Source organism: Canis lupus, chromosome 3, assembly GCF_048164855.1.
Source record: "Canis lupus baileyi chromosome 3, mCanLup2.hap1, whole genome shotgun sequence".
In the NCBI taxonomy this organism is placed as follows: domain Eukaryota; kingdom Metazoa; phylum Chordata; class Mammalia; order Carnivora; family Canidae; genus Canis; species Canis lupus.
In genome coordinates, this window is record NC_132840.1 from 67,659,404 (window position 1) to 67,672,463 (window position 13,060).

At 36.0% G+C, this 13,060-nt stretch overlaps 1 protein-coding gene across 1 annotated transcript in view; it reads left to right on the forward strand.

Annotated features, from left to right (window-relative positions):
• Positions 1–13,060, forward strand: part of SIK2 (salt inducible kinase 2) — a 123,082-nt gene that overhangs the window by 9,982 nt on the left and 100,040 nt on the right. Inside the window, exons 2-3 of the mRNA XM_072821939.1 lie at positions 8,223–8,339; positions 11,617–11,680. Of these exons, the coding sequence (XP_072678040.1) occupies positions 8,223–8,339; positions 11,617–11,680 (181 nt within the window). The remainder of the gene's footprint in view (positions 1–8,222; positions 8,340–11,616; positions 11,681–13,060) is intronic.

The following is a 13,060-nucleotide window of genomic DNA, read 5'->3' on the forward strand; positions in this document are numbered from 1 at the left end:
CTACAGCTTTTGTAGTATATCTTGAAGTCTGGGATTGTGATATCTCCCGCTTTGTTTTTGTTTGTTTCTTTTTTAAGATTGCTTTGACTATTCAGGGTCTTTTATAGTTCCATACAAATTTTAGTATTTTTTGTTCTAGTTCTGTGGAAAAATATTAGTGGTATTTTGATAGGGATTGCATTAAATCTGTAGATTGCTTTGGGTAGTATAGACATTTTAACAATATTGATTCTTCTAATCTGTGAACATGGAATATCTTCTCATTTGTTTATGTTGTCTTCAGTTTTTCTTTTGTCAGTGTTTTGTAGTTTTTGGAGTATAGATCTTTCACCTCCATGGTTAAATTTATTCCTAGGTACCCTGTTCTTTTTGATATGGTTGTGAATGGGTTTGTTTTCCCAATTTCTCTTTCTGCTATTTTTTAATTAGTGTATAGAAATGCAATTGATTTCTGTATATTAATTTCATATCCTGTAACTTTACTGAACTCATGTATCAGTTCTAATATATATATATATTTTGTGTGTGAAGTCTTTGTAGTTTTCTTTATAATGTATATCATCTGCAAATAGTAAAGTTTGACTTCTTCCTTACCAATTTGATGCCTTTTATTTCTGTGGCTAGAATTTGTAGTACTATGTTGAATAAAAGTAGTAAGAGTGGACATGCTTGTCCTGTTACTGATCTTGGAAGAAGAGCTCCTAGTTTTTCACCATTGGGTATGGTATTAGTGGTGGGTTTGTCATATATGGCCTTTATTATGTTGAAGTAGTTCCCTCTAAATCTATTTTCTTGAGATTATTTTTTTTTATCACGAATGGATGTTGTACTTCACCAATGCTTTTTCTACATTAGTGAAATGATCATATGGTTTTACCTATTTTTTTTTTGTTAATATATCATGTTGATTGGTGAATGTTGAACCACCTTTACATCCCTAGAATAAATCCCACTTGATCATGGTGAATGATTTTTTTAATGTATTTTTTGATTTGGTTTGCTCATATATCGAGTATTTTATATCTATGCTTAGCAGAGATATTGGTAGTTTTTGTAGGGTGTTTTGCTTGTTTTGTTTTGTCTTGTAGTGTCCTTATCTGATATTGGTATCGGGGTAATGCTGGTCTCTGTGAATGAATTTGGAAGTTTTCCTTCCTATTCTATTTTTTGGAATAGTTTGAGAAAGAATAGGTATTAACTCTCTACATGTTTGATAGAATTGGCCTGTGAAACCATCTGGTCCTGGACTTTTGTTTGTTGGGAGGCTTTTGTTTTTGTTTTGTTACTGATTGAATTGCATTAGTAGTAATCACTCTGTTAAATATTCTACTTTTTCTTGATTCAGCTTTGGAAGATTATATGTTTCTAGGAATTTAACCATTTCTTCTAGGTTATTTAATTTGTTGGCATAAAACTTTTTATAGTTATTTCTCCTCCTTCAATTCTGATTTTATTTGAGTCATCTCTTTTTTTTTTTTTTTAAGCCTGGCTAAATGTTTATCAGTTTTGTTGATATTTTCAAAGAAGCAGCTCCTAGTTTCATTTATCTATTCTGTTGTTTTTATAGTTTTTATTTCATTTACTTTTTTTTTTATTTCATTTACTTATGTTGTAATCTTTACTACTACTATTATTATTATTATTATTACTACTACTACTATTTTGCTTGTGGCCTCTGCCTTTATTTGTTCTTTTTCTAGCTCCTTTAGGTATAAGGTCAGGTTGTTTGAGATTTTTCATGCTTCTTGTTGTAGGCCTGTATTGCTATAATTTTTCCTTTTAAAATAGTTTTTCCTGCATCTGAAAGATTTTGGACCATTGTTTTATTTTCATTTGTCTCTATTTTTTTTTATTTCCTCTTTGATGTATTGTTGGACCCACTTATTGTTCAGTAGCATGTTATTTAGCTTCTATGTATTTGTGTTCTTTCCAGATTTTTTTCTTGCATATGATTTCTAGTTTCATACTGCTGTGGTCAGAAAGGATGCATGGTATGATTTCAGTCTTTCTTAATTTGTTGAGACTTGTTTTGTGGCTTAACACGTGATCTCTTCTGGAGAGTGTTCCATATGGAATTGAAAAGAATGTGTATTCCACTGTTTTGGGATGAAATGTTCTGAATGTATCTGTTAGATCCATATGGTCCAAAGTGTCATTTAAAGCCACTGTTCCTTGTTGATTTTGTTTGGATGATCTATCCATTGATGTGTGTGTGAAAATCTCTTAGTATTGTATTACTATTGATTTCTTCCTTTGTGTTTGTTAATGGTTGCTTTATGTATTTGGCTGCTATCATGTTGGGTGCATAAATATTTACTGTTGTATCTTATTGTTGGATTGTTCTCTTTATGTAGTGACCTTCTTTGTCTCTTGTTAATCTGTATTGTAAAGTCTGTTTTGTCCAATATAAGTATTGCTACCCTATCTATCTTTTTGCTTCCATTTGCATATTAAATGTTTTTTCCATCACTCCATTTTCAATCTGATGTGTTTCTAAGTCTGAAGGGAGTCTCTTGTAAGCAGCATATAGATGGGTCTTGCTTTTTTATCCTTTTCAGTCACTCTGTGTCTTTTGATTGGAGTAATAGTCTGTTTACATTTAAAGTAATTATCAATAGGTAGGTACTTACTGCCCTTTGTTACTTGTTTTACGATTGTTTTTATTCTTTTTTCCTTTCTTCTTGTCTTCCCTATGGTTTTTTTAAATATTATGCTTGGATTCCTTTCTACTTATTTCTTGTGTACCCATTATAGGTTTTTGATTTATGGTTACCATTAGATTCATATATAACATCTCCTGCATATAGCAGTCTATAGTAAGTTGATGGTTACTTAAGTTTGAACCCATTCTAGAAGCACTAAATTTTTACCATTTACCCTCCATGCACACAAAATTTATGTATGTCATGGTCTTCTTTACATCGTTTTATTTTGTGAATTTGATTGATTTTTCTGCTGGTCTTTGGGTTGTTTTCAGAGTTAGTTGCACTAATGTGGCTGTTATCTTGGTATATAAATGGAACAAGGTAAGCTCAGGATCCTTCTACTCTACCATCTTCCCAAACTCCCTCAGGATGGATAACTTTTTGTTTTAACCTAATTTTTTTGGAGATTTTTATTTTTAAGTAATCTCTGCACCCAGTGTGGAGTTCAAACTCACAACCCCGAGATCAAGAGTCACATGTTCTACTGACTAAGCCAGCCAGGCATCCCAGGATGGATGATTTTTAAGGTTCTTGGTAGAAATTGCCAAATTACATTTCAGAAAAATTATAACCTGTTTTATTGTCATACCAGCAGTGTATAAAAGTGGCCATCTTGTTGAACCAAGGATGTTTACCTTTTAATCTTTGTGAATATCAGTGGAAATGATATTTCTTAATATAACTTAAATGACATTATTAGGTATTTTATTGTTTTTAATTCAACATATTTTTGAATTTTTGAGGTTGAATACTCAATTTTGAGGTGCCTGGGGAACTCGGTTAAGTGTCTGCCTCTTTAAGATCAGTTCAGGTCATGATCTCAGGGTTCTGAGATTGAGATTCCCACCAGCAGTGTCAGAGGGTTCCTCTTTGTCCACATCTTTGCTTCTGACTGGTGCGAGGGTGGTATCTCGTTGTTTTGATTTGTATTTCCCTAATGCCAAGTGATGTGGAGCATTTTTTCATGTGTCTGTTGGCCATTTGTCATCTTTGGATAAATGTCTCTTCGTATCTTCTGCCCATTTCTTGACTGAATTTTTTGTTCTTTAGGTGTTGAGTTTAATAGGTTCTTTATAGATCTTGGATACTAGCCCTCTATCTTTCAAGACACTTGCAAATATCTTCTCCCATTCTGTAGGTTGCCTGTTAGTTTTGTTGAATGTTTCCTTTGCTGTGCAGAAGCTTTTAATCTTGATGAAGTCTCAGTAGTTCATTTTTGCTTTTGTTTCTCTTGCATTTGGAGATGTGTTTAGCAAGGAGTTGCTGTGGCTGAGGTCGAAGAGGTTGCTGCCTGAGTTCTTTAGATTTTGATGGATTCCTGTCTCACATTTAGGTCTTTCATCCATTTTGAATTTATTTTTGTGTATGGTGTAAGAAGGTGGTCCAGTTTAATTCTTCTGTATGTGGCTGTCCAGTTTTCCCAACACCATTTGTTGAAGAGACCGTCTTTTTCCCGTTGGATATTCTTTCCTGCTTTGTCAAAGATTAGTTGACTGTAGAGGCAAGGGTCCATTGCTAGATTCTCTGTTCTGCTCCATTGATCTGTGTGTCTGTTTTTTTGTGCCAGTACCATACTGTCTTAATGACTACAGCTTTGTAATACAGCTTAAAATATGAAATTGCTATGCCTCCAGCTTTGGTTTTCTTTTTCAACATTACTTTGGCTGTTTGGGTTCTCTTACGGTTCATAAAAATTTTAAGATTTTTGGTTCCAGCTCTGTGAAAAATGTTGATGGCATTTTGAATGAACATGGATGCAAAAATTCTCACCAAGACACTAGCTAATAGAACCCAACAGAACATTATAAGGATTATTCACCACAACCAAGTGGGATTTATTCCTGGGCTGCCAGGATGGTTCAGCATCTGCAAATCAGTCAGTGTGATACACCACAGTAATAAAAGTCCTATTAAAAAGAACATATTAGGGATCCCTGGGTGGTGCAGCGGTTTAGCGCCTGCCTTTGGCCCAGGGCGCAATCCTGGAGACCCGGGATCGAATCCCACATCGGGCTCCCGGTGCATGGAGCCTGCTTCTCCCTCTGCCTGTGTCTCTGCCTCTCTCTCTCTCTCTCTGTGTGACTATCATAAATAAATAAAAATTTAAAAAAGGAACACATTAACACATGCTCTGCTTTTTCTTTAGTGTGCTTTACTCTTTCATAATCCTTATAAGCAAGGGATAGCAGGGTAAAGAGACAAGTATATGAACTTGTGGTCTGTACATTTAGAAGATAAAATAGAAGAATTAGATTTTGTCATTTCAGATTTTTTTGGTTGAGAAAATTTAAATAATGAGATTTATGGCTTATTATTAAGGCTTATTTAGATAATTTATGTATTTTTCAGTTTTTTATTGTTTGAGGCCAAGGTTTCAAAAGAGTATGGAGTTTTGGTATACCTTGCTTTAATTGGAATTGAGGGGGTGGCTTAGAGGTTTAGTGCCCGCCTTCATGCCAGGGCGTGATCCTGGAGACCTGGGATCGAGTCCCACATCAAGCTCCCTGCGTGGAACCTGCTTCTTCCTCTGCCTGTGGCTCTGCCTCTCTCTCTCTCTCTCAATCAGTCTCTGATGAATAAATAAATAAAATCTTTAAAAAAATAATTGGAATCGAGGGTCTAAGTTTTTTCTTTGTAACATTATAATGTTAAAGATATGATAACCAAGATACTCTTTTTCTATTTATTAGCTGGTTCTGACCCATTTCATTATAAAAGTTTTTTTGTTAGTGATGAGATATCTAGACATGCTCCAGCAATTGGAGGGCAAGATATTTTCTTCAAAATAAGCATGTTTGTGAAATTCCATATTACCTTCCTATGGAATATTGGGGAAGTTAAAATATACACGTATCTTTTGTCTGGCAGCTTTTACCTAAAGTAATTGATAATATTGTATCATAAAATTGGGGGGGGGTGCTTTAAATCTATTTAAATTTAAATAAATGCTGAGGTAGTCCAGTAATGTCCTTAATATCAAGTACAATATTGATCAGTCTCCTTATCTAGCAAAGTTTAGCACCTTTTACTTTCTAGAATATTTTGATTATGGAATTAAATACCATCAAATGTAATGAAAATATCACAAAACCTATGTATTTTACTGTCTAGAGAAGGACTTACCCCCTTTCTTCTTAGACAATAAATTTAATTTCATGCATTGTGTTTAGTAATCTTATTTCTCCTGGGAATCTTGAGTTCTTGTCTGGGTTACAGTTAATTCAAATAAGAAAATAAGCTGAAATAGAGATTGGTAAGAAATAAACCTTACAGTAGAGCTTTAAGAGGTAACAACAAAGGACAAAGCAGCCATAGGAAAGAAGAAAAAAACTAAATGTATAAACAGGAGTCTGAAGGAATTAAGTGAATTGATAAGCTGAGTCCTGTAGCCTTGGATACCTTTTAGGAGTATTGAACTATTATAGCATATGCAATAATTGATAACTCATTTTTTGTGTCGAGATAATTTTTATTATGTTTGTAATCCTTTTTGGTAGAATGTGAAGTACATTTTAGAGTTTCTTCAGAAATTGTTATAATCAAGTTTGAGTGGTTCCCAATGATCTGAAAATTTTACTTAAATCAGAATGGCTTATTTCCTAACCAAATAGCTACAATTTCTAAAAAATTATTTATTTATTTATTTATTTATTTATTTATTTATGATAGTCACACAGAGAGAGAGAGAGGCAGAGACACAGGCAGAGGGAGAAGCAGGCTCCATGCACCGGGAGCCTGATGTGGGATTCGATCCCGGGTCTCCAGGATCGCGCCCTGGGCCAAAGGCAGGCGCTAAACCGCTGCGCCACCCAGGGATCCCAATTATTTCTTTTTTGATTGCATAGAAAAAGGTACATGATTCTTGATCCCTGACTACCTGGTTATTCACCTTCAAATGCAGTCCCTTCAAGTTATTAACCTTGGAGTGGTTTGGGTTCCTATCTAGTTACTATAGGAAGAGGCCACATTTTTAAATCAGATTCTTTTATGGAAGTCAGAAGCTAGAGTAATTACTAAATTTTATACATATATATTTTTAAATTTTTTTTATTGGAGTTCAATTTGCCAACATATAGCATAACACCCAGTGCTCATCCCGCCAAGTGCCCCCCTCAGTGCCCGTCACCCAGTCACAAATTACCAAATTATTAACAGATGAGTTTTTGCACTTTGATTTTTAAAACAAAGTTTAGGGGCACCTGCGTGGCTCAGATTATGATGGGGGGGCCCTGGGTTTGAGCCCCACTTTGGGTTCCTGCTTTTCCCTCTCCCTTTGCCCCTCCCCACCCCCATTCGTGTGCATGTACTCTCTCACTCTCTCTCAAATAAAAACTTAAATTTAATCCACTTGCTATTTTTCTTTTTGTTGTTTTTTTTTAATTTTTTTTATTTATTTATGATAGTCACAGAGAGAGAGAGAGGCAGAGACACAGGCAGAGGGAGAAGCAGGCTCCATGCACCGGGAGCCCGACGTGGGATTCGATCCCGGGTCTCCAGGATCGCGCCCCGGGCCAAAGGCAGGCGCCAAACCGCTGCGCCACCCAGGGATCCCCTATTTTTCATATAAATTGATTTTAATACTTTATATTTAACTCTCCCCCCCTCCCCTCACCCCCTGCCAAAAGCTATGTCTAGATTCTTTGGAATCTATCACTTGCTTTTCTAGAAAAGCTATATTTCAGTACAGCAGAAACTGCTTTCTACTTGACTGATCATTTGTTTACAGGTACTTTGCAGCAGGAAGATAACTGGTTGGCACTGCTGAGCTTTTATTCATTTTACAAGTGGGGTAAAACATTACAGTTATACTAAAAGAGAAATATGTTTTATTAAAGTAACTCTGCAGGGTTATTCTCTATAGCACACTGAAGATACTCCTAAACAAAATCACCACAGTGCCTCACATGTGATAGATGTTTAAGAAGTACTTGTTGAATGAATGAGCATTGAATTAAAAGTATTGGGATCCCTGGGTGGCGCAGCGGTTTGGCGCCTGCCTTTGGCCCAGGGCGCGATCCTGGAGACCCGGGATCGAATCCCACATCGGGCTCCCAGTGCATGAAGCCTGCTTCTCCCTCTGCCTATGTCTCTGCCCCTCTCTCTCTCTCTCTCTCTCTCTCTCTCTCTCTCTCTGACTATCATAAATAAAAATTTTTTTAAAAAAAGTATTTTGGGGGGCAGCCCGGTTGGCTCAGCGGTTTAGCGCCGCCTTCAGCTCAGGGCCTGATCCTAGAGACCAGGGATCGAGTCCAACGTCAGTCTCCCTGCATGGAGCCTGCTTCTCCCTCTGCCTACATCTCTGCCTCTCTCTCTCTCTCTCTCTCTCTCTCTCTCTCTCTCTCTCTCTCTCTCTCTCTCTCTCATGAATGAATAAATAATAAAAATTAAAAAAATAGAAGTATTTTTGTTGTCTTAGGAACTTACAGGCAAAGTATCAGGTGCCCTATATACAAAAGATTCTTAACTGGAAAATGTTAACCATCATAATAATTATATTTATTTGTGTCTGGGACACAGGTGGCGATAAAAATAATTGATAAATCTCAGCTGGATGCAGTGAACCTTGAGAAAATCTACCGAGAAGTACAAATAATGAAAATGTTAGACCACCCACACATCATCAAACTTTATCAGGTAAGATGTAACCTTATTCCACTCCATGCTTCTCACTACCTGTTTCCTCATTTGCTTTATTTTTCTCTTTTGTGTTAGTTTTCTTAGTCAATAAAAAAAGAATAATTAATGGTTTTTATTAAGCTGAGCACACACATTTTCTATAAGTAAAAAATTAGGAAATAAAAAACTAGTAGCTTAATTTTAAGTTGTCTCAGACTAAGTTATTTAATTTAAAAAGTTTGTAATTGGGGATCCCTGGGTGGCTCAGCGGTTTAGCGCCTGCCTTTGGCCCAGGGCGCGATCCTGGAGTCCAGTGATCAATTCCCGCGTCGGGCTCCCGGCATTGAGCCTGTTTCTGTCTCTGCCTCTCTCTATCATGAATAAATAAATAAATCTTAAAAAAATAAAAATAAAAATAAAAAAGTTTGTAATTGTGCATTGATGATGCTCAACCCTGTTGGCTTTTGGTGGTGATGCCATTAATGCGGATATGGCAATTTTGCTTATTTAAAAAAATACACTGTTTATGTTTTATGAAATACAAAGGTTAAAATAGTATATTACTTAGTGGCATATTTTATAATACTTAGAGCCAAATCTTATCTTGTTTGGATTATTTTGTCAGATAAAGTAAAGGAGTCATTTTTTAAAAAATCATTTTTTAATAAATTATTGAGATATAATTTTTGTAAAATAAATTGTACCCATCTCAAGTGTGAGCTGTGTTTTTTTTTTTTTTTTTTAAGGAAGATCTTCTCTGGGGTTCCTGGGTGTCACAGTTGGCTAAGTGTCTGACTCTTGGTTTCATCTCTGGTCTTGGTATTGAGGGTTGTGGGATCCAGCCTCATGGCTGGCTCCATGCTCAGCACAGAGTCTGCTTGGGATTCATTCTCTTTCTCTCTCCCCCCCTCCCTTTGCCCCCCACCCCCCACCTGCACATGCTCTCTCTCTTTCCCTAAAATAAATTAATAAACCTTAAAAAAAAAAAAAAGGAACATCTCTGATTCTTAAAGAGTAATTCATGTTGAGGAATGATATGTAATACAAAACATTTTTTAAACACTTCTATCACTAATTAGAATTTTTATACTGGAAAACTATTTTTTTTTGGGGGGGGGGAAGGCAAGAGAGAGAAAGAGAAGGGGAAGAGAGAGAATCTTAAGCAGCCTCCATGCTCAGCACCAAGCCTATAACCGGCTTCTTGATCTCACAACCCTGAGGTCATGACCAGAGCCAAAATCAAGAGTCCAGTGCTTAACCAACTGAGCCATCCAGATGTCCCTATTGGAAAACTATTTTTAAACTAAAATGTTATAGTATGCTAGCCCAGGACTTGGATCTCCATAGCGTGAGGCATGCACCCAGTGGTATGCTGGACTCAGCCTGTGCTAGCTTGTAAGAACTAATTGGTAGATTTGTAGATGTTCTTCGATTCAGCTCAAAATCAGCCTTGGTGGGAGTATTTACACCATAGAGAGCTACTTACAGGTCAGGGCTTTTTTTTTCCTCACACAGAGCTAATACTGGCACGCCATTCTGTGCACTCACGTGGGTTAGCACAAGTGTCCCTTGGGCATAAGAAGCAAATATTAGAACCCTACGCTTATTTTTTGTATTTATCTTCTTGTGTGCATTCTATAATGTACATAATGTGTTTATACAGTGGCACAAGTATGTAATTTGTGTCTCTGCTCATATTCATATAAACATATGCATATGTGTTTGTATATACACATACATGTATATGTGATACATGTTTAGCTAAACAACTTGTTACTAATAGAGACTTGCAATTAAAAAGGTGTAGAGGGATCCCTGGGTGGCGCAGCGGTTTGGCGCCTGCCTTTGGCCCAGGGCGCGATCCTGGAGACCCAGGATCAAATCCCACGTCGGGCTCCCGGTGCATGGAGCCTGCTTCTCCTTCTGCCTGTGTCTCTGCCTCTCTCTCTCTCTGTGACTATCATAAAAAAAAAAAAAAAAAAAAAAAAAGGTGTAGAAACCAGGGAATCCCTGGGTGGCTTGGTGGTTTGGTGCCTGCCTTTGGCCCAGAGCGCGATTCTGGAGTCCCGGGATCAAGTCCCATGTCGGGCTCCCGGAGTGGAGCTGCTTCTCCCTCCTCCTGTGTGTCTGCCTCTCTCTCTATGTCTATCATAAATAAATAAATCTTAAAAAAAAAAAGGTGTAGAAACCATTGGAGACCATTAATATTACCATTAGAATAAGAGACCATGGTGTGCCACTCAAAACAGTTCCTGAGTTCTAAAACTACAGACTTCTTTGGTCATATTTATATCAGAGTATTTCTCCTTTTAAGCTTTTTTTTTTTTTAATTCCTAAAGAGGATAGTTATAAGGAACTAATCCAAATCCTTAGAAGTCTGATGAACTATAAGCCAAACTGAGGTTAAAACTATGGTAATTCATATAATTCCATCTTTATTAGAGCTAAATAAGCAGTTAAATTGACTATTTAGCTTATTCAGACTCCAGTTGTTGGTAGCTCTTAGTTTTCTGGCCTGATTGGGAATAGTCTTAAACCTTCATGTTAAAGCAAAATTAATTTCCACCTTTTCAGTAGACAGCAGTTAAATTTTCATTCTTAGCATGTGCCAGTACATAAAAAGATAATGTTACAAAGAATCTAAAATTCACTCATTTTGAGCTTATAAATTAATTTCCTTTTGATTCAGTATAGTTTGAAATACGAAGTTTGTGACACTGACATGCTTCCTTTCTAAACATAGAAAAACTAATTTGAATAAAACTGTACAGCAGTGGAGTTAGGAAGAAGCTTTTGAACAATGTTTTTAAAATAACAGTACTTTGTAATAATATTACAACAGAATAGGAGGAATATACTATTGTGCCAGATTATCTAGACTACAGGCTAGATAAATTGAGCTCTATTTTATTATTCTTAATCAGTCTACCATATAGCAAAGGGCTAGAAAAGTCCATAAGAAGGTGGTAAAAAGTTGATCTTCCATTTGTTAAAATGGAAATTTTGTGTCAATAGGTCTGGGGAGGGGCCTGAGATTCTCCATTTCTAACAGATGCCAGAGCAGTGCTGCTGTTGTTGCTGGTCCATGGACCATACTTGGAAAAGTGAGGATCTAGATTTCTCACAAAAGTGTTAGCAGAAGGTTATTGTCTTGTAAACTTTGCCACCTTATGAATTATTCATAAATTTGATACTTTTATTAGTTTTATGTAATAACTCCATAGAATGTTGAGCTGCAATATAATAGAACTGCAATCCTTTCCTGTCAGACTAATGTGGAATTATTTATCAATAGGTAATGGAGACCAAAAATATGTTGTACCTTGTGACAGAATATGCCAAAAATGGAGAAATTTTTGGTAAGTATTTACTATTCTTTAAATTTGTTTTTAATTTGAAAATGTCACTAATCTTCATGAATGGAATATTTCCTATTGACTTTCCTGCTTGTTTAAGAGTTGGCAACATGAACTAGAAATTTTTAAGCATTACAATATAATAAAATATTCAGTAAAACAAAGCTGTGGAATATAATTTATTCTCTTGTGTTCATGATGTTTATGGTATTAAAGCTATTGCTTAATTCTGTCATCTGCTATTGCAAGGGGGACTTTCTTTCCTTTTATCCTCATTTTTTACCTTTCCTTCCAGGGGAAAAATCAGTTGACAAATACTGAGTTCCAGCTATGTCCCAGGCATTGTTGTAGGTTTAGGGGACGTAATGGTGACTGAAATAATCCAGTCCCTTCTGTTTTGGCTCATACATTTTAGTAAGCTACTGATTACACTGACTATAGCTGTGAGACCCTGGGCAAGTCATTATACCTTTCTGGGACTTGATTCCTTCATCCCTAATAAGGAAGGGTTTTGATTAATTGGTTTCTATGATCCATTCTAACCCTTAAAAAAATTACAAATATTTTGTTCTAGTTTTCACATATTTTTATTCTTACAGAGCCAGAACACTTAGGTAGTCTAACCACTTTTGGTTTTTAACCTGCACATTTAAATCCAAAATGGTTTTTAAATAGCCTTAGTGAGTAATTATTCATATATAATAAATTTCTTTTATTTAATGTGTACAACTTAATTCACTTTCGCATGCACACACACGTGAAAGAAACCATCACCACGGTCAAGATATCCATAATTCCCAAAATATCCTTTGTCTATCTTGCCCCACCTCACCTCCAAGCAACTACTGCTCTGATTTCTGTTGCTATAGATGAGTTTGTGTCTTGTAGAGTTTTATAAATGTGGTCATACAGCATATACTCTTTTTTTTTGCATGGCATTTTTCAGTATAATTGTTTTAAGATTTATCCATTTTGTTGTGTGTATCAATATACCATTTCTTTTCATTGCTAAGTAGTTTTATTGTAAATAGCTTTCTACTGTATGAATATACCCCAGGTTATCCATTCATTTGTTCCTATGAATATTTGGGTTGGTTTTGGATTTTGGCCATTACACATGAATTGCTCTGAACATTCATGTCCAAGTCTTGACTTACAGTCTACCTTCAGGTAATTATTCATCACTTTACATATAGCATGAGTCTTAATATGCCATTATTTTGCAGCTCCTGACTTTTATGTTCTTGTCAGACATTTTACTTATGCTTATTTTATAAAATACAAAATACAGTGTTGTTGCTTTTGTTTAAAAAGTCAATTATGGGATCCCTGGGTGGCGCAGCGGTTTGGCGCCTGCCTTTGGCCCAGGGCATGATCCTGGAG